The 22536-nt window shown below is 28.5% G+C and overlaps 1 protein-coding gene across 4 annotated transcripts in view; it reads right to left on the reverse strand.

Moving 5' to 3' along the window:
* LOC129968508 (IQ motif and SEC7 domain-containing protein 1-like) overlaps positions 1 to 22536 on the reverse strand; it is a 671655-nt gene that overhangs the window by 238115 nt on the left and 411004 nt on the right. The window contains exon 1 of one of the 4 annotated variants that reach the window (XM_056082461.1): positions 12026 to 12255. The exons of the other annotated variants lie outside the window; for them this stretch is intronic. Within the exon in view, the coding sequence (XP_055938436.1) occupies positions 12026 to 12240 (215 nt within the window). The 5' untranslated portion in view covers positions 12241 to 12255. Of the gene's footprint in view, positions 1 to 12025; positions 12256 to 22536 lie in introns of those variants that run through there. 4 annotated transcript variants of the gene reach the window in all.

Below are 22536 nucleotides of genomic sequence, written 5' to 3' on the forward strand. Positions count from 1 at the left end.
CTTTGAGTTATGGATAATCATTGATTTTAGACGCATATTTCATAAATCCACTGTATTCATCAAATCATATAAATTTCAAAATTTATGGTAAAAGGCGTAATTTTCATCAATCGTACAGGTTCAGAAACCGTACGATTGATTTAAAAAAAAAACCCTAAATAATAAACATAAAACATTGAAGAACATTTAAAAATAAATGAAGCAAAACTATAATAATAATAAAAAAAACCGAAGGGCAAGACAAAATATGACGATACCAATCTTTTTATCTAAAAACCCGAGAGCAACTTTAACTATATCTGACAAGAAGGAAAAGAAAGGGGCAATATAAAATACGACGATGTAATAAAATATCGCAGGGCTACATGTGTCACAATTCAGAGGAAGAATTCTAAAACGAAAAATAACAATCGATGCAAAACCTCGCCGGCAGACGATTCCAAACAGCAGAGCGGGACCTGATATCAAACCAAATCAAATTACGAAATTCCATTGCATTCCATTCCACCGCTTTCACAATCCGACATTTTTATTTTTTTTAATATCAAAACCCGTAACTTTTACCTCACGCTAAGTTCATTGTCTTCCGCTCTTTCTTTTTATTTTACCTTTCTCTCCCTGAAATACTATATAGTAAATAAACCCACGATATTCGCTCGGAACAAGTTTATTCGCGTTCATTTAGAGCAACGAGTCTTTCATCAACTCACCTTTCTTTGACAAAAGCAATAAAAATGAAGTTCGAATGTGGTCGTCAATTTAGGTTTATTTCAGAAAAAAAAAAAAAAAAAAGAGGAAAAGATTTCCCACGATTTGTTCGTTCCATTTTAATTTTCTGGCTCTAAAAAGAGGATTGAGTCCAAGTTCAAGCAATGATGCATTGCGTTCAGAAACCAAGTAAAATTGCGTTTGTTTTGCGTGATGGTATGTTATTTTTTTCCAGTGAATATGGCCCGATTCAAGAAACTACGCACATAAAAAAAAAGAGAGTAAAGCTTCATATAATGAACCATCGTAATAAAAATGTAGAAACAATAAGCAGCAAATAAAAATAATAACGGCGTTCTTGAAATCATAATTGATAAATAAAAACTTTCATATCCGTAAACAATGGATCCGCCACTATAAGGAAGAAAAATTCGTTCACGATAAAAAGAAAAAGAAGAAAAATAAATTAAATTATAATTTTTGAAGAAGAAAGCTGTTAAATAGAATTCATTGTATAACTTCGAGTAACAACTTTCATATTTCGTCAATTATAAATGTTCTTTAAGCATTATAATTTCGTTATAAAGTCTTATTTGCTGCTTAATTTCACTTTAAAAAGGTTAAAAAACACTTTAAATTAATTTTAGAATAATATAATGGCATCTAATTACAGCGAGTTCAAAAATTTTTAAAAAATTATTTTTCATTGCCAAAGTTTATTTAAAATGCATTCTTGAACTGAATAACTTTGATTACTACACAACCGTACGCAGTTATTAAATGAGGAACAATTTACAAAATACGTCTGTTTTAATACATATATTTTCGCAGAATATTATGGAATTAAAAACATATATTTCTAAACTATACTATAATATTATAAATAGTGTAGCGTTAAATGAAGAGCAATTGATTGAATTTTGCACGAACAATTAATTACAAACTATTATATAGAATAGCTTTTAAGGATGACTAGTAACAAATTAATACACCAAAATATATCCTTATTTCAACAAGATTACATTATTGAGTCCAATTCAATTTGTAATATACCTACCTCCAAAGAAAAAAATTATCTGGTACATTGTTTTGTTAACTGTACAAAGTCATAACAATCTTTTTAGTTTTAAGTACTCCACAAAAATGTATCCATTTTATGGAATTAAAAATTTTTTAATATGCTTAAATGGAATAAAATGGTAGTTATTCAATCTTTTCAAGTTTTTCCCCCCACGGATACAAGCAATGCAATTTTGAAATTTCCAGAAATAAAATTAAATATAAACAAAGATAAACAAAGATTTATTTGAAAATATTCCTGCATTACTGTCATTGTTTAACTAATTAAGTCTGATAAAAACGGTGTTTATGAGCTGCACAGGAAATAAAAATAAAAATTATAACAAATTTTACACGCTCCCAGTTTATTTCAATGACAAAAAAACGTTATTATCAGTTTTTCAAGGCATCACAGCTTTACAACCACATAAACGTTTAAAAAAACAACAACGAAAGAACGTTTATTTACAACAAGAGACAGACAAAATTGAATAAAAAGGCAAAAACAATGTTACACAACATTGAAATATTCAGAGAAAAAAATCATCCAGTCCAGACAGTACTTTGTGAGGATTTTATATTTTGTCCACAAAAGGCAGGTGCTCAAATCATTAAACCTTGCAAATTTTATGCAGCTGGTTTCACTAGGCGGTTTGTTGGTCAGAAAATTAAAATGCTAATCGAAAGCAACACACTAATTAGGTAATTTAATGAAATAATAAAAAAAGCACGATGAAATGCTCTTATGCAAAGCAAAAAAAGATTCGTCTGCAACCTACAAAACTATCTTTCTAAATGTATTTCTGATTGTCATACTTGGTTGCCTATCTGAGGAAGGGGGAAAAAATGAATACTATTGAATTAGTATCTGCGATTCTTGTTTCGATAAATAGAAGCACGCGAGCTATCGAATAAGAAAAAGAATGAAATGAATGCTTGCCAAAGATACTTGATATTGCTTGTTTGTTTTAAGAAATTTATTTCGAAAACTTAGAATAATGTTATATTTCAAGCAAATTTTGCTTCATATCAAACGAGTTAATTCAATGACAGTTATTATATTGATATAATAATTGTTTAATTATGATATTTATAATAACTTATTTATTATATTCATATAATATCTACATGTTTATAACAATTTAGATACATATTTTCCGAAATGGTCGAAATAGTTAACTAGTTAATATCACCTTAATTTATATGAAAATTATGAAAGAGAAGAACCACAAAAAAATTAGACTATTCGACAGCTGTGTGTTTAATAGCACTTTGATATCAGGGATTAGACTTTAGTATGATATTCATATATACAATGACCAGTACAAATGTACGATTATTTAAATAATACGGTTTTGATCGATTTCAAAATCTGATGCTAAAAAATATTTTCTTGCGGAAAGCATAAGTTTCAATTTATACGCATGGACATTTTAAATAGAAGTAAACACTACCAACATTTCTGGAGAATCAGATGTCGTCAAAGGCTTAGAGTAATTAATGAAAGCGTCTATTGCCAGGCTAATTAGAAGTACACTGAAAGATGCAAAAATTGTTTACTTTCACTGGCGGGGTTCGTATGAATATTTTTACAACTGAAATGGAGTCGAAAAAGAAATTATTAAGAAATTCTATTAAGAGAGTTGTGCCAATGAATGTACTTCCGTACTTCTCTCAAAAAACTAACCACTAATCGTTATCTATTAATTTCTTAATCGTTAATCTATTAAGACATTCTATCGGTAATCTAACCACTAATTCGATCGGCATTGAACTATTCTATCGGTAATCTAACCACTAATTCTATCGGTAATCTAACCACTAATTCTATCGGTAATCCAACCACTAATTCTATCGGTATTCCACTATTCTATCGGTAATCTAACCACTAATTCTATCGGTATTCCATTATTCTATCGGTAATCACACATTCTGTCGGTAAACTAACCACTAATCGGTAATGTATTAATTTCTTAATAGGTAATCTATTACGACATTCTATCGGTAATCTATTCAGCCATTTTTTTACTGGGCAATCTATTAAGACATTCCGGAAGACAGCATTTTGCCGATGAATGTACTTCCGTACTCCTCCCAAAAAACCAGCCACTAATGAAAACCATCGAAAGAAATTCATCAAATCATTCTTTAACATTCATCTGCATAGGATGAATGCATCTTCCTAAATGGAAGCGAATCCACATTCACTTAATATGCTTCTCACAACTACAATTCATTCACGTGAAGACCCATTTCCTTTTCTTCCACAAGCGAATGCTAATGGCTGGAGACACGGACGCAAATGGACAGTGAGGAAGACTGGGAATTCTGTGCATAATAAAGGAACGGATCGACCAACCTGAAGATACGGTTCTTCCGGACCATACCAAGAATTATATACAAAGGCGAGTCCGAGATTCCAAGAGTTAGGGTGTGTGAGCATTTGAAGGAGTGGCTTTCACGTGGTAGGATTCAAGACAGTCGTTTTAAAACTGAAAAGCATTCACTTTAGAAAGATATGAATCGCCGTTGAACGTGTGCCTGGAATATTGTTAAGTTCCACTAGAAGAATAACCCTTCCGTGGTTTCACTTGCTGCATATCTAGTTTGCAGAAACTAACAGGTGGTAGTATACCCGTCAAAATTCTTAGAATCATATTGGTTTTAGTACAAAAAATTTTTTTATAAAGAAATAAGTCATAAAACAAAATATCTGATTAAAGTAATTAATTTTCGTGCTTTATTCGAAGGAAAATATTTAAAAGGTAAGATTACTCTTAACCATTGCTTACAATGTATTATATAATTCAACAAGAGTCATTAATTTTTTTAAACCATTTTTTGGAAAATTCTTTTACCAAAAAATGTACATTTTCTAAAATCACTAAGGCATTAATTAAACAAAAGTTCCATTTTTGGAAAACTATAATATTTGATGATTTTTTTAACTTGAAGAAGTTAATGCAAACTCGGAACTCAGAATAAAAACTAAAGGGATTTAACACTTGTTTACCATAGAAAATATTGTACAAGAATTAACTCGCTTTCTGGAATGTGTTGTCGATTGAAAAATATAATTTAAACTAAGTAACCAAATATTTAACATGCATTTTTTTAATATGATAAAAGCCATTTCTCTTTTAACAGGAGATTAACAGAATGAATTTGCTTAAAAATGTGACAGAGCAAGTCATTTTTGAAATGGGAAATTTTATATTTATTCAACATTTTTCAAATATATAATTTACAATAAAGTTCTTTTTAACTTTTAAACAATAGTTTAGTGAAATGCAATATCTAGCATTTTTTCTATAAATGAAAATTTTAAAAATTTAAATTTTTCTATAAATGAATTTTAAAAGCGTACTCTGTAATAAAATGATTATTTTTAACAAACAGATTTACACTTAATTTTCCAAATGTTTTCTAGCTTTTTTTAAAAAGAAAATAGTTAATCTGAAAAGACGTTTTTCGAAAACATTAAAAAGTTTCGTAATTTTAGGCTACTTCAGTTTAGAATAAATATTTAAAATGGATTTTTTCATGGAATTTTCAAATTGCTATTTTGTCAACGCGTGCAAATTTTATTTGAAATGCTTGTAGTCAAATTTTTATAAAAATTAAAAATTGTTATATTGAGTAATCAGATAAATCACAAAAATATTTAAATTTTTATATAAAATTAAGTTTATTATTTTCTTTAGCTTTATTATTTTCTTTAGCTTTATTATTTTCTTTAGCTTTATTATTTAAGTTTATTATTTTCTTAATGATACATTTATAACAGATGTTTTAGTAAATTTTTTGATAATTTCACCTTAAATTTAAATCCATTCTTTTTTGCAAAATTCACAAAATTTACAACGAAATAGAAAAGAAATCAATACTGCTTTCCACAATAAATGCTTTAATTTTAAAAGAATCTTTTTCAATGCAAGCAGGTTAAATTTTATGCATTATTTTAAAAGAAATATTTAATATGGGGATAAAATACCATCAAGAATAAACCACATTCCTAATATAGAGACTTAACTTTTTCTACCATCAACCTTTAACAACCGTCTCCATTTTTCTCTTTCAATTTAAAGTCTAATTACTCATAACAATTTTGCGATATTTAAGGAAAATAATGATCAGAATAAAATCATATATTTTTAAGTACTATTTACAAAACTTTATACTTTGATTAATTTTTTGTTTAATGCTATATGAAACTAGATAATATATTTAAGAGAATGTTAAAATTCATATCCAATTCTTTTAAAAACGTCAAAAAGGAAATTCAAAATACTAAAATAAATACTTTAAATTTAAATAATGAATAATAATAGCAAAACAAAAATAAATATCATCATTTGAAACTACGTTGAATTCAATTTGTGAAATTATTCCAAAATTTGGAACAATTTTCAGCCTTATTGATAGTTTAAAACTCAAATTACAACGAAAATAGTCAGAATACAACGAAAATAGTCAGAAAAGTTTCACATTAATCAAAAATAAATAAACAACGCAACTACGTTTCGAATAAGATTACAAAATTTATCAAGTTTTCGCAAAAACATTACCGTCTCAAAATACATAACTATTTGCAAATCCTTTTTGATATGAAAATAATAAAGAATATATTAATGCCATCCGTATCTGGAGGAAATAAAATATTAATGACACCAATTTTTATAAGAAAAAATCACTGAACCAGAAATAGAACGGTTCGATCAAAATCTAAAAACCGGCATTTTCCACAAATCATAGAAAAACATAGCGTGAGAAATCGTCAAGAGTAGGAAAACAAGTTAGAAGAAAAATAGGAAAGCGAATTAAAAATTAATAAGATAGAATTTTAAAACTATTAATCATCAAATTATGAAACATAGGGCTAATTAAAGCCACAATAATAACCATTTAGCATAAATTATAATGCACGATCGTTTGAACATCTATGATTACATAATCATTCCACGGATTACCAAACAGAAAAGCTCAATAATGATTTTTGAAGGCAATGTTGATAAAAATATGCGATCTCTCTAAAAATAATGCTCTACAAAATAGTATGGCATTTTGTTTGCATAATGTTTATGAAAAAATGCTTGTTTAATGTATACAAAACGTCTTGCAAACCAGACCAATCTAACCAAACGATTCAAATTCGACAACTTTGCATTTTTTTCCTGTCGTTAAAAAATAAAGGACACATATTTATAACTTCACATAATGATAAGGTGGAATATTCAGAATTAAGAGTGTTTTAAATTTGGTTTTGTCGGCAATAAGAATTTTTCTTTGGCCCATAAATTTTCTTATTAACATTATATTAATATATTTCTATAGTTAGAATTTATTTTGGCTGATTTGAAGTCTAAAAAAAATTGTAAAAGCAGTTCTTATTTTTGAGTTATTTCTGTTAGTTAAATAAATCTATACATTTTGCCCTCATGTTTGCTAACGAATATGTTTTTAACGCACTTAATTTATTCGAGAACTTTATTTCTGTACAATATATTTAATAAACCAGGTCTCCCTGAAAATTTCTCGTATACTCTTTAAAAAGAATTTTTGTATTTAAGTCTAGTAGGCCATTGGCGAACAATAGTTTCGAAAGTATACTAGATTGCGTGCGATCTTAGATGTTTTTTTTCGTTTTTGTCGCTGGAATCTGCAAGTATCCAAAAGTACCAAAGAGCCTAATATGCAGTTTAAACGACATTTTTCTGTTATTCTTTCTTTTTAAAATTAAAATTCAACGCGGAATTACAATTGTATTCACAAAATTACATATTAAAATTTTCTTATTTAAGTCACTGTTTTTTGATCATTGTGTTTACATGCTTGTGAAAGAATGGACGACAAATGAGCAACATATTAATGGATTTGGCTCCAAATTTGACACAAAACTTTAGAGGACAAATTTGACACTTTAGAGGCTAAACCTATGCAGCAAATTTTAGTCATCTTTTTCCTCTTCTTTTTGTAGTTATCGTGTCAAATTATATTCGGACAGCCGCACAGACAGACTTCCTTCCTTACATTTGCGAAATATACAAATTTGGTGTAAAGACAGTATACCAAATTTGGTTCGTCTCTCTCAAAGTATAACATTTGGTATTTCACAAGCGAGCAATTGTTAAGAAAGAGCTTAATACACTATCACCAGAGCATCGGAAGAAAATTTTATGCGCCTTTTTTTTGATCGATTAAAAACAAGAACATGCAAAATTGCATATCAAATTTTGTATAATCAACCGTCGCTTTTTTTGAATTGTCGCATTTACATGTTCGTGAAGAAACTGGCCAACAAATGGTCAAGTTCTTTCCGAATTTAGTTCCAAATCTGATATGAATCTACACTTTAGATAATAAATTTGTGTACCAAATTTATCGATCTAGTTTTTTTCGTTTTGTAGTCGGAAACTGGATAGAAAAATTTCCTGCAAATAAGTATCAGTCAGAATTTGGTAGAAGTTTACAAATTTGATATAAGGAAATATACCAAATTTCATCTCTCTAGTTCAAAGCGTTTTTAAATAATCCCATTCACAGACAAGACATAATTTCAAAAATGTGTCTTTTAAACAGAAACATGGAGATTCGTCAAAATCTAGACTTTTTTAAAAAGAATTTTTTGTGACGATTACATTTATTTGTCTTTGCAAATTTTGTATACAAAGAAAAATAAAATGTAATAAAATTACCTATTTAAAAAAAACAACATTTTTGACATCTTAGATGTGAAATATATTGTTTATCTTAAGATTTTGATAGATATTTCTGCATCTAAAATGATATATACTGTTCATTTGTTAAATTTACAGATTCATTTACAAAAGTATTATTCTAAAAATTTTAATGTTGCTTGCATAACTATTACTATTTAGCTTGTTAAAATTATTAAAAATTTATTTATTCATTATGTTTCCTTTAACACTGTAATTATTAAAAAAAATCTCTAAATATCGTGCTCTTTTTTTTTTTTCGACACAGTCTTGCTTATACCAATCGTCCCGTTAAGTTCGAATTAGACAAATTTCATCGTATTATTAAAATATTAATAACTATTAAATAAATGAAATTAAATTTACTATTGCTAAAAAAAATCGACATTCTGCATTTATTTTAAAAATAACTAAAAATAACGATTTGCATGTTATTTGGCAATTAATTCAAAACAATTAAACATTGAAATTGTCCCGAATTAAAAATTTGCACTTTTTTTTTTTTAAATATTAAGAAGATAAGTCCTACCAAGAAGTTGTTTTAAACCCAATTAAATCGAAAAATGCAAATTTTTCAGGAGGCACTAATAATAAATACTAGGGACACTAATTCGATTAAGTGATTAAAAAAGGTTTTAAACAGCATTTCTTGGTTTTTATCAGAAATAATTAGAACTGAAGTAAATTCATATTTTCATAAGAATTTCAACTTATGACGTTTTGAAATAAAGTCGATAATATATAAATGCAAAGAATTTCGCAATAAGAAATCAACTCGAAAGCAGACATTCTGTGATGCTTTTGCAAAATAGTAAAGAAAGAAAAATCTGATGCCGCGTGTTTGCAAAATTTATTGTTATACAGTCTGTGGCACAAGCAGCTGCAATTAATTAAATTTCGTCTGACAAATCACGCACGCTTGCGTAGAGCTCTCAACGGAATACACGAAATCATTAAAATGACAGTTGGTTTCCGATGACATAAATGCGTCAAAAGCGTATTCCATTCTGCATTGCTTATATAATAAAATGCAAGATCAAATGCATTAAATTTGAAGAAAACATTTCTATGACTTCAATAGCATTATTTACATTTTCGTAAAAATGACGAGAAATGAAACAGATTTATTTTTAAAATAAGATTAATGGAAATATCAAAATAGAAAACTCCGTTTTTTTGCTCGTTTACTTTCGCTTTACAAATTAAACAATAAAAAATTTCATTTATTTTCTAGTTTCTTCAAAACTTCACATTTTTCAAAAACATTTAATAAACGCGAGTGGGGGTAATATTCTAGAAAATATGTTATGTTATAAGGATTTTTTAAAAATATTTTTTCCCACACTAAAAGAAAAGAAATGGGTGATCGTTTAGAAATGATAACGTCTATAAGTCTATGTACACCTTTATATAAATTATTTTTTCGGCAAATTTCTTTTTATACAAAAGATACAAATCAAGGTCGAAAAATAATAACATGGAACTCAAAAATATGCTGTTCACATGCAAACATTATTAACACAATTATATTACAATTATTATATTAATATTAACTAAATTATATTACTATTAATAAATATTTAAAACATTTTTTGCGTTCTTAAAAAAGTATATTTAATTCATAATAATAAATTGAATAAAATCTATGTTAATATGGTTAATACAATTTAGTTTTATCACAGTACCAGTTTAAACGGAGGATTTCAACTTTATTTCGAATCGCATATAGTAATAACAAAAACATTAATATTTAGAAGCGCCTTCTTTTAGATTTTTATAATTAGAACGCAAAAATAATTCCTGAAAACATTTCAAAAGTTTTTATTAAAATCCTCTAAATAACTATCCTGTTATATAACTTGTTTAAGGAGAAAAAATAAATAAAGTGATGAACATTAAGGTTTTATATATTTAAATGTGTGTGCTGTCATATTTTGCGGCATATATATGATTTCTTTATAAAAATTAAGTAAAATAATATATAATTTTTTATAGTCTGTATTATATTTTATTCTTGGAATTCTTTTATGTAAATTTTCAACAGACATTGGTCTATTAAAGAGTTTAGATAATATGAGTAAGAAAAGAATTTGGTAAACAAAAGAGTATTTTTCAAGCTATAGGTGTGGTCGGAAGCAGGGGTTAGAGAACACCGGGGCAGCCTATTCGACTTCTTTGTTATCCGAACTGCCCTTCCGCCTCGTTCAGTGCATAGTTGTGAATTACAATAATCGAAATTTCGGGATGACTCAGTTCAGAATCTCCAGCTGCTCTTACAAAACATAACAAAGTATAATTTATATACAAAATTTTAATGCCGAATTTGACAAAAAAAAGAAAATAAAATAATAATAATATTGTAACTTTAAAAGTATTCGGTTGGAAAAAAAACAATCGAGTTGTAATGTTTTATACATATTCAGGGAAAAAATAAAATCTGAATCATTGAACCTAATTTTATAATATGGCAAATAGTTTCTCTAATGTCTCTATGACAAATAAAGTTTCATTAATATTTTTTTTTCACATGCAGAGAGAAAGAATGGTAATTATAAAAAAAATCGAGATTTTGTAAACATTTACATTTTAGACCTTTTTGAGTAAAAAAAAAAACTTTCATTTCTAAAATTACGTTTTCTATCTACCTATGAACACGATAACTCAAAAACGCTTTGAACTAGACGAATGAAATTTGGTATACAATCTTTGCACCAATACGTAGATTTCTATTAAATTTTGAACAAAATCTGCAGGAAGTTCTTCTCTCTAGCTATCCGAACGTAATTTAACAGGATACGTATAAATATGATAAACATCTGTATCAAATTTGGAAGTAAATCCGTAACATCTAAACCATCGATCGGCCCTTTCATATGTATGCTAACACAGTACCTCAAAAACGCAAGGTCTCAAATATATGGAAATTTGGTATGTTATCTTGTTACTACAATTCTAGTTCCAAGACATATTTTATTTACAAGGCGGTTACATTTGGTTCTATTTTTGGTTACTTGACGATATTCTAAGAAGCAAACATCAATAATAAACAAGCAGATTTTGTCTTTACAAAAACTGTCAAAATAAATATCCAGTACAAGTTAAAAAAAAAGAAAGAAAATCTTTAAAAAAAATGTTAAATAATGCATATCATCTAATATAAAAAGCTCAACCCAGTTTTGACCCTTTATTAAACTGAAATTCTAGATTAATGAAGTCATGTGGATTTAATATTTAGTTTAAATTAATAATATATAACATATCTTCGGATTTTTTAACAACTTTTTCAGATTAAAAACAAACATTAAAGAATAAAGCCGTTTATTCTGAAGGCATTAAGGCATTCCAATTGAATGTGATTGGATCTTAATACGATTAAATATGAGAAAAAATGTATCAAATGATACTTCGCTCTATTTATAAAGTATTTAAACAATTAACATGCGTCAGTGCATCAATTTATATGTATATGCAAGAATCCATTTAAATTTCTAATATGAATGAAAATTTAGACATAAAAATTTTAAAAGTATAATTTTTCTTACCTGGATGATCCAAGCTGTGCTGTAACTTTGAGGTAATAACGTCCATAAGGTGAGAAAGGCTGTAAGTAATCTCGCGCCATTCGATTCCTGGCAACTCCACCTGAACATGGGGATTCGAATCTTAGGTGGTTCGATACATCCCCTTTGCAAGATGTAGGAGAAGTTACATACACAGCTTCTTGGTATAAAACCGCTTCTCTGTCTAATCCAAACATTGTTTATAATTTATCTAGGAATATTTGCTGAACAAGCAAAACATTTTTAATGGGTGATTTTGAAATTCATATAATCCCAAATGCAAATCCGAAGAGAAACGAACTCATCCAACACTTTAAAAATAAGGTAAAATGCAGGCTAGATGATTTTGTTTATGCAAATATTGAAATAAGTTTGGCAGACATTTGGAGAACAGAAATATGGATCTACAAGATTAGATAGAATTCCAAATAAAGCTAGAACAATTTTGAATTATTCCACAATTAGGCGGAAATTTCTTTCTCATTTCCGAAATTTATAAATAATTTTATTATATTACAATAATAAAAAACAGTTAGCCTTTAAACGCGGTAATGTAAACAAAGAGTAGATAAACAGTGATCCACCGTCCACAGCAGAGAGAGATGTTCACCGGTTGGAACATGTGTTTCTCTACTCAACTCTACCTACTCGCTGGTGAACGCCTTTACGGTTTTCGCCCATGGCATAACAACGATGGGTGACCGAATAGAGCGCCCTCTGGCGAAAGTCACTGGTGGCCTCTTTCTTTCTTTCTTTTTTTTTTAATTCTTCCCTTTTTTTTTCTGTTTCGGACAGAAGGAAACATACGGTCTCTCCTGTTTTATTATTTTTTTTTTCCAATTCATTTCACGAACAATTATTAGTGCCACTTGCTGGTTGTAAAGAAAAGTGACACTGATTATTCGCCGACAGTGGTTCCACTACTATCGCTTTCGGCGTCGTTTTGTTCAATGTGAGGAGACTGTTTATCTCACTCAAGCTCGACTACAAAGTGATAAGTAAGAAAATATTAAAAAAATTAAAAATAAATAAATAAATGACTTCAAAGAGAGAGAGAAAAAAAAGATTATCTTAAGAGCTTTAGCCATTCTTAAAGACTAATTCAGTATGCAGCGTATTGTTTGAGTCATGATGCATACATACACATTGGCGATATTTGAGTAAAATTCTTTATCGCTCAAGGTTTTCTTTCATATCATAAATGTCAAATAATCGGTACCTTAGCATTTAATATTTATTGCCCTGATAAAACATTTAAAAGTGGATGTACAACATATGCGTGTTAATTTTACAATCTTTCATCTTATCATTAAGGCTTATAAAATTGGTAACTTTATTTATTTTTTAAAAGCTTATCTTAATTTTTGGTATTTATTGAAGTAAATTTATTACAGTTAAAATTACTTTTGATAAATATATCTGCTAATAACATCAAATAACATAATCCGGATATCGATATAACACAATCGCTCTCACCAAGATGCAAACAATTTTATTGCTCCCGGATCTGCCGGCCGGTAAAATAATACATATTCTTAGAAATACGACAGTTTTATGGTATCATATAATAAACAAATTTATACCGGATGAAGTCTATTATCCGTGTTTTTTTTCCTCCATCAGATGATCATAATTTAACAAGAAAAAATTAATAATAATGCGAGTTTGGAACAAAAATAAACAATAAACTATGCCGATTTACATAAATAATCTTCATTTGCATAATTCACAAAATTAATGTATAAATTGCAGTGCCAATCTCATAGAGAACAAAATGCTTATTGAAATCTGTAATAATACAAGAGTGTCATAAGCATTCAAAATCATTAATTAATAGGTAGATACCTATAGGAAGACTACCTATTGCAACGGTTCTCATGATAAGACATAGGAAAAATTTCTGCAGTTTCTTACCAATCATGGTACCTAGAACCCAAAACCACGCTTCATTAAAAATTTCTATTATATAGGCGTATAACGCTTTTCCCATGTTATCTTGCGGACAGGATAACTGAAGCAATTTTGTTTGGATTTTAACTGGCTTGAAATATGTTGTTAGAAATGTAAAAATCTCGGACGAGCTCGTAAATGGCCCATCTAGCTCAAAGGGAAAAGAAATGGTGGTGGGGAGTTGAAACTTTCATTTCGCTGTAACATTCTTAATATTGAAGACAGAAAAATAAATCCAGTAAGCCAAATCGCGCCTCGTTAAGACAAACAACTTTTGGACTTAAAGGTTTTGATAACTGCAATATCTTAGAAGTTAGGGGCTGAAAAGTGATTTTTCACGCTCCTAATTTTGAGTTTCTAACATCAACAATTTATGTTGCCATATAGTAACTCACATGTAGCAGAATCTACCATTGCCTTCCAGCTTGACGAGGAGAATTCTTTTAATTGTTGCAGTTAATCGTGAAAAAAAACATTCATCTGTTATTTGTGAAACAGTGAAACATTAGCTGACCATTAGAAATGATTTGAAAAAAAAAACTATTTCATAGGAAAACAACTTGGAAATACTATTAAGTAAATTTTAATGTTTACTTCATGAATCTCGCAATTGTTTTGACCAAAGCTCAGCAATATTCGGCATAATTTTTGGCCAAGAAGCCAATACATTTGACAAGCTAACAGTATCTATCTACAAATGATAACATTGCACATGGCGATCAAACCAGTTTTCTATAAGTACATAAAAGTTAATAAAACTAAACCCCAAAATTTAATGTATTTACAGATTGCAAAATTTTATAATAAATGTATTGCAATATTTAAACAAATAGCATTGTATTTAGCAAAGCAGTCTCTAATAACTTTATTCTTAAATAACTATTAACCATGTAAATTGAAATAAATATAACTTAATAAAAATAAAGTAATATAGGAAAGTAAAAGCGTCAAGGCACTCTTACAACGTAAGTAAAAATAACAATTAGAATTCTAACTTCTCTTAATGAATTATCGCGTTTACATGCTTGTGAAAATAGAAAATTCACATTTTGTGAAAGTTACGGATAGACAGACGTTCTTTCAAGCCCTTTAATCCAAATTCCATACATACCCACATTCATTTTTAAAAAAAATCTGTAAACCAGATTTTATCTATCTCGCTCTCTTTGTTTTGTAGTTATTGTGCTAACTTATATTCGAACAGCATGAAGGAAAAACCGCATTTCTTTCAACATTTGATAGAAAACTACGTAATAGTGACCACATGTCAAATTTCATCCATCTAGCTCGGAGCGTTTTTGAAATATCAGGTTCATAGACAGACATATTACCACAACTGTGCTTTTCAGAATCAAGGATGTATTAAATGTGGAGATTCGTCAAAATCTCGAGTTCAAATCATTTGATGATTACAATATTTTTTCTTTGTATATTTCGCATACGAAAAAGTAAGAATGTTATACGAAAAGCGGAATGGATATTGTTCCCATTAGTAGTGCTAAGATATCTGTATAAATAATGTCGACCAGTAGCTAAAAGGAAAATGAATTATAATTCTCCTCGATTATATTAATTATTCGTAAAGACTTATTATATTACTCTAATTAATTTAAAAATCAGTTTCTTTCAACTAAAAAAAATGAAACCATTGAAAAACAAAATGGAGAGCAGTAGTTTACCACAGACAAAAGTGTTACTACTGTGTAAACGCTACTGTGTAATATTTTCATACTTTTAAGTTTATTGACAGAAACGAATACCCAACTGATTTTTTAATTTGACACAAATGGAATACATAGATTATTTCTACATGTAAAAGAATGACTTTATATAGGTTATATACTTTAACAATGATCCGATAGTTAATTTTTAAACAGTTATCGATTGCATATATTTCCAATTGGAAAAATGTTCTGGTTAGAAAACATTTTCGCCACTCTAATAATAATAATAATAATAATAATAAAAGGTCGCATTTCTGCGACCAAAATTCATTACGTTCTGAGATTTGGACGCCATCATTTTTGGTGATTTTAAACCCTTGCAGAGTCTGCTTTGAAGAAGATCCGTCAATCAACGGGTTGCGCTTACTGTTGAATTAAAATAATGAAATTCGAAATTTCATAACTCGGGCAGTTTTAGTCGCAAAAGTGTGAACAACTTTCTTGTTTGTTAAACGGTTAAAATGTCAAAGATATTTTACTATATATGAATAATAAACCGGGAGAGTGTATAAAAATTTCGACTTAATAAATGTGTTGTAGAAAAAGTTATGAAATCAAAGAATATAAAACGTAAATATGTCATTTAGAGCAAATGGGAGTATATATCTGTCCCTTACGGTTTAGAAATTTGTTAATGGGCCCCAAAAAGAATGAATAATTTGTATATTCTATTCATTCCAATTTAATAAACAGTCGAAAATCGAGAATCTCACCTATCTTCATCCACAGATACAAGCATTCCAAATTATTTCTGAAAACTTAACAGCACTATTACTTGCCTATTTTATGCTTATTTCAGAAATAGAAATGTGGGAGTTCTTAATCGATATGTCTGAAAATTCAATTATAAGAAGAAACCAAATGTCAAGAGAAATACTTCGGCGGAAAACCTTTTGTCCGAGAAATGAAAACTCATTTCCGGCAACAAAAATGAACGGGAAGAAAATAGAAATAAAATCGTTTGATGCATTTCCCGCCAAACTTCTGATACAATTTTGGAGCAAACGATTTGAGCGGTAAATAAACGTAACGAAGTTCAGCATCTCACGACTCGCTTCATTCTATTTTTAACAAATTCCGTTATTTCCAATAAGTTTTTCAATGGTAGCCGGAGTGTTTGATGTTCTATTCAGCAGAAAATTAGATAGCCTTAGTCAGTTTTAGAACGAAAAGGAATAAATTGACTTCGCTTCTTTATTATATAATCGCCGATGAAGAAATATAAAAAACCAATAAAGTCAAATATCGGACATAAAAGAAATTGTTCAAAATAAATATAACAAACTACCGCAAAATTAATCCGGGGAAATTGAGTTCACATCTGATTAAAGTATATTGAAGTTCAATGTTTACATAAACATTTTTATAAGTTAAGCTTCAAAGCTTTGTTACGTGAAGAAAACGGAACATAATTCCAATTGATTAAAAACCAAGATGGCGACGGATATTGGTATTATAAATATAATCTGACATTCTTTTCAAAGAGGGGTCGATAGGTTTAAAAGGATTGGATATGCCCTGTTGGGCAATAATAAAACATTAATTGTAGCAGACTAATCGGCTTTTGTTTAACGTTTAAGATAAGATTAATTGGATGTAAGATTTCCACAATCAACTATGATAATAGTTTGGAACATGAGGTTACAAACTTGTCAAAAGCAATTCGACGCCTTGTAGCAATTATTCTTCGCATATGTCGTTAAATAGTTAAACTGACAGTGACAATCACACATTTGGGATGTTATAATGGGTTTGCATATGTTCAAGCTATTCAAACATCTATTGTTTTCGATATAGAAAGCAGGTACACTTCCGGTAAGTAACCTTTTATCGTGCTAATAAAATGAATGTTACTGTACTGCTTGTTTCAGGATCTTGAAACTGTTGTTCTCTTAGGGATGATACGCAGAAAGATGTACCGCTATCACTCTTAATTCCGCAAATAATCTAAGTTCCCCCTTTTGCTATATGTAAACACCCACTCCTTTCATTTTACCTCTGACCCTTTTTTGACAAATTTAACGTATCCTGACGCATGCGCAAAAGTGCAGAAGATTTTGGAATCTGCGAATGAACAGTATATAATTAAGACTCACGCAAAATATAAAGGGGGAAATAAATTTTCGTAATCATTCAAAGAAATAAAAAACAATTATAATTTTTAAAAATTTTAATTGGGATATAATTAAAGATTTTTTTCTGATATACTATTAACATCTGATGTTGGAAATCACATATTTGTGTTTAGTACACTACAAGAAATCTGAATCCCATCCAAAATATTGAAATCAACTATAATAAAACGCTATTTTTTAATTAAAAAATGATGTTTACGAAAAATGCTAATTTTTTTTAAATAAAATCTGAATAATACACATTATTTTTTTTAAGAAATTAGTTTGAAATTTTTATTTCAAATAATAATAACAAATTTTCCAAAGAAAATAAAACGTAGTTTTTGAAAAGACACATTAAATATTTGGTTCTTAATATAAGTGAGAAAAAAGAATTATTTTCAGCTTCAAATTTAAATCATATCGTAAACAATAGAAGAAAAATATTCAAATTATTTTAATTGTAATATTTAATAATTAAATACTTGTAATGCTTATTACATACACAATACTGGAAAATTTAAATTGCCTGAAACATAATTGCATTGTCATGTAAGAATAATTTATTTTACTTATTATTTATTGTCTTTTAAGACTGATGTATTTTATTTACTATTTATTGTCATTTAAGAATGATGCATTTTACATACTATTTACTGTCATTTAAGAATGATGCATTTTACATACTATTTACTGTCATTTAAGAATGATGCATTTTACATACTATTTACTGTCATTTAAGAATGATGTATTTTACTTACTATTTGCAGTCATTTAAGAACTCACTATTTACTGTCATTTGAGAATGGTGAATTTTATGTACTGTTTAAAAGAAAAAAATATATAATTTGTGTATTCTTTATTTTGGCAATTCATATTTAATTCTAAATGGCTTAAAAAACCTACTAATACTTTCAGTAAGAGAACTCATTAGGCTTGAATTCTTTTTGTCCATTACAAGGTTCTAAAGTCTATCTAAACTAGAAAGCTTGAACGAAAAATGTTCTTTCGATCATGAACAAATCAAAGTCTAAAATAAGTACAAAATGCAATAAAAATATATAAACCGCTCGATATAAGCCGCTTTTTTTTTGTAAACCAAATCAATGTCAAACTAAATAAAAAATTCCAGTGAAATTTTTTTGATTAAATGCACTTACAATCAATTTCTTTCTTTAAAGAAATTTATTTACATTTTATAAAACGAGAACAAGTTGTAGATGCTATAAAACACAATAAAGGGGATAATAAACCAGGAGAAGGGAAAAAAAGAAAGAAAGAAAAAACTGTCGAAATTTTTGCCGAATTCTTTTAACTCAATAAAAAACAATTTATTGAGAAAATCGGTACTTTACACAACACATCAACATTTGCTTACAAACCTATTTTCAACCATCAGTAGAGCAAGCAATTTTCTTCGAAAATAATTTCACACAATAAACTTATTCTACGTCCGATCACTTAAACTGAGTGTCCAATTACATTGAATTTTATAGCTGTTACAAATTTTCCCCTTTTCACGTCCAAACAGTCAACAAACACAAATCCACAGTTCAAAGTGCAATTTTAAATTAGGACAGTAATAAAATGTTAGCAAATAAAATCAGACAAACCATTTTAAAATGAAACAGTCCCAAAACGGACTCGGCCATTACGTTGATTTTGCACTGTTTGTCGATCCAAAGGCTGCGGTCACTGTGCCCATACAAATGGACTGTTTGAGAGGTTAAAAGTTGTCGATGGAACGGTCAAGGCCAATCATTCGAGTCACCTTTTCCTGGTTGGGTCTTGGGAATTAAATCACGTCGAATTTTTTTAGAACGCAGAGAATTCCTTTTTAGAAAGGTCTATATTTTAGCAATTATAAAATATACTTCCGAGATACATGATTAGAATAATAGGGAAGATGTTCCAATTTAGTCGGGGAAAAAAACAACCGAAGCTCGCGTAATTTCTTAATGCAGGAAATAGTAAAAGCAGAATGATTATATATTTTAAATTCCATTACAGAAAATTTGTTAAAGTAATGTGATATCTTCAGAATTTTAATGTTATGAAACAAATTATTCATTACGAAAGGTATTTACTTCACATCAGAGGATATAAAAGCATATAGTTAACCTTAAAAGAAAACGTTCTGAGTTAATACAAAAATAAGAAACTAACATTTTTATATAATGGGAAAAGAATATTTCTATTTCTACACAAATTTATTGTAACCCAATGGCTAATTTCTAAACTATTAGAGATAGACATAGTTTAAGTTCGAAAAATCCTTTAATGATAGGATGAATTTTATATTATGTTATTTGAGTCAATAAAATATGTTTCCGAGAAAGTTAAGAAGTTTAATTCTTTATTCAGTCCTCCGATCCTATCGATCATATTTATGAAAATATTCTTGACACTGTAACATCTTAAATAAAAAAAAAAGTCCTTTTATTATTTTTTTTATTCGCTTTATTTATTTATTTCGCTTATTCTTTAATGTCAGATTTATAAAAAGTTGAAATTTACTATTTTAGATGAATTTTACCGATAATTTTGCAGCGTCACGGGTGATTTTAAAGCATTGTTTGTAATTTGAAATTATGCACAGTTGTAGTACTTTTTCAGATGGTTACTATTTTACTATTATTTACTATTACTATTTTAGATGAATTTTACCGATAATTTTGGAGCGTCACGAGTGATTTTAAAGCATTGTTTGTAATTTGAAATTATGCACCGTTGTAGTACTTTTTCAGATGGTTCATTAAAATAAATTTGCATATAGTCTCCATTTAAGAAAAACAGTTGTAACTCGATTTATTTTAATAAAAAAAAACGATAGGATTTTTTTATTGTATATTTTAGAATTTTGACAATTTTTTTAATAAATATAATTGACAGAATCGGTGGACAGAATAACAAGTTGGATTTCATAACTTTTAGAGAAATACATTTATTAACTGACACAACATAAAACAGAATTTTTCCTGTCATTTAAAGCAATTATTCAATTGTCTATTCAAATTTCTGCTTTCAGCTGTCTATGTCAATATAAGTCTATCTCTAGCGATTTAGAAATTAGCTATAGAGCCACTGTTTAAGTGGATACCCTGTATATGTATATTTCGAAAGAAAACAACAACAGCAATTTGATGTGTTCTTATTTTAAAATCTCACCTTTATAATAAAGAAAAATCATATACGTCTAAGTATCGTCAATATAAAATACATACAGCACAATACTGATAAAGACAATTCTTGTGTTACGGAGATGATGTTTTATAAATACAAGAGCACATCAAATTGTTTTTATTTTTCTTACAATTTGGTTATTTTTTTACGGTATATCGACGATAAATAGTAATAGATATCACTCAATAGTTACTGGATTTTTTTTTGGCTATTATTCAAATTAAGAAAAATTATAAATTAAATTGCGACACATAATATAAATTCAGTATGCACAATTTATTAAATAGAAATGCATGATTAGAGTCTAAATTTCGACGATAAAAGTTTCTTTTAAATCTACCCTGACATCAACAATAATTAAAAAGATCCACATGGCGTGTTTTTAAATCTTCAAAGCGAAATAAAATAATGTGTTTAAACCAAAACTATTTATAAATCCGAAACCGAATGATTCCTACTAAATATAAACGATAAATTACACCTGCAGTTTCTTAGCGGAAATAATTTTCACCTGCTACAAAATGTGTGAAAACAAGAAACAATTACTTTTACTAAACATTAACTACATACAGCATACAGCGTTTGAGCTTTGAGGATAGCCACAAGATAAATTGAACTATTTTAGAGTATTTTTTTCTACTTTAATCAAAATACATTGAAATTTTTCGAATTATTATTTAGTCCTTGAATTTAAGTCCAAAATATTTAAAGAAAACTGATGATTAGAAAAATGAAATACTAATCCAAAGGGAAATGTGTGACAATATCGTCCTTCTTCTTGGACAGCTATTATTAATGTGCAAAATTCCGAGTTTGGACTAAATCCAATAAAACTACTTAAAATGAATAAGGAAAAAAAATGGTATAAAAAAGAGCCAATCTTCAGCTCAAAAATGTTGCCAAAAAGATTCAAACTAAGCACACTATCAAGTTATTTTCTCCCGAGATTTAAAAGGAAAAAAAAATATTACGTGTCCATTACTCCGCCTTCAGAATATATTAGTTGAAAGATCTCATAAAGTCATCTCATTTACGATCGTGCAATTTCGCATTTCGAACTTATATTTCTCAGAACTAAATTATTCTCTTAATTTTTTTTTTCTTTCTGCCTGCTTCCTTATAAAGTCTTCTCCCAACTTTAATACTACTTTTTCTCTGTCTTTACAATGCTACACCCACACAATGAAAGGGAACATTTTTTGCACGCGATAATTTGAGGCGTTATAAATCAGATTTTTACGACACAGGTTTCATCGTCGCGTGGGTACTCGCCTGACCTAGGCCTGACCTATGTAGGCCAAAGCTCAAATCTACAGAAAGGCTTATACTCCAATATTTTAATCTTGAACAACTACCCTTTCCAGCATATATATATGGTTTATAGTTTAACCGCTACAAGGTTTCAAAGAAAAATAAAATGTATTTTATTGGTAAAAATAGCAAACAATGTATACAATATTATGATATGGATGTGAAAATATATGATAATAAAATGTTTGCTGTTAGGTTCAGACACCAACAA

The sequence above is a fragment of the Argiope bruennichi genome, chromosome 5 (genome assembly GCF_947563725.1).
Source record: "Argiope bruennichi chromosome 5, qqArgBrue1.1, whole genome shotgun sequence".
Classification (NCBI taxonomy): domain Eukaryota; kingdom Metazoa; phylum Arthropoda; class Arachnida; order Araneae; family Araneidae; genus Argiope; species Argiope bruennichi.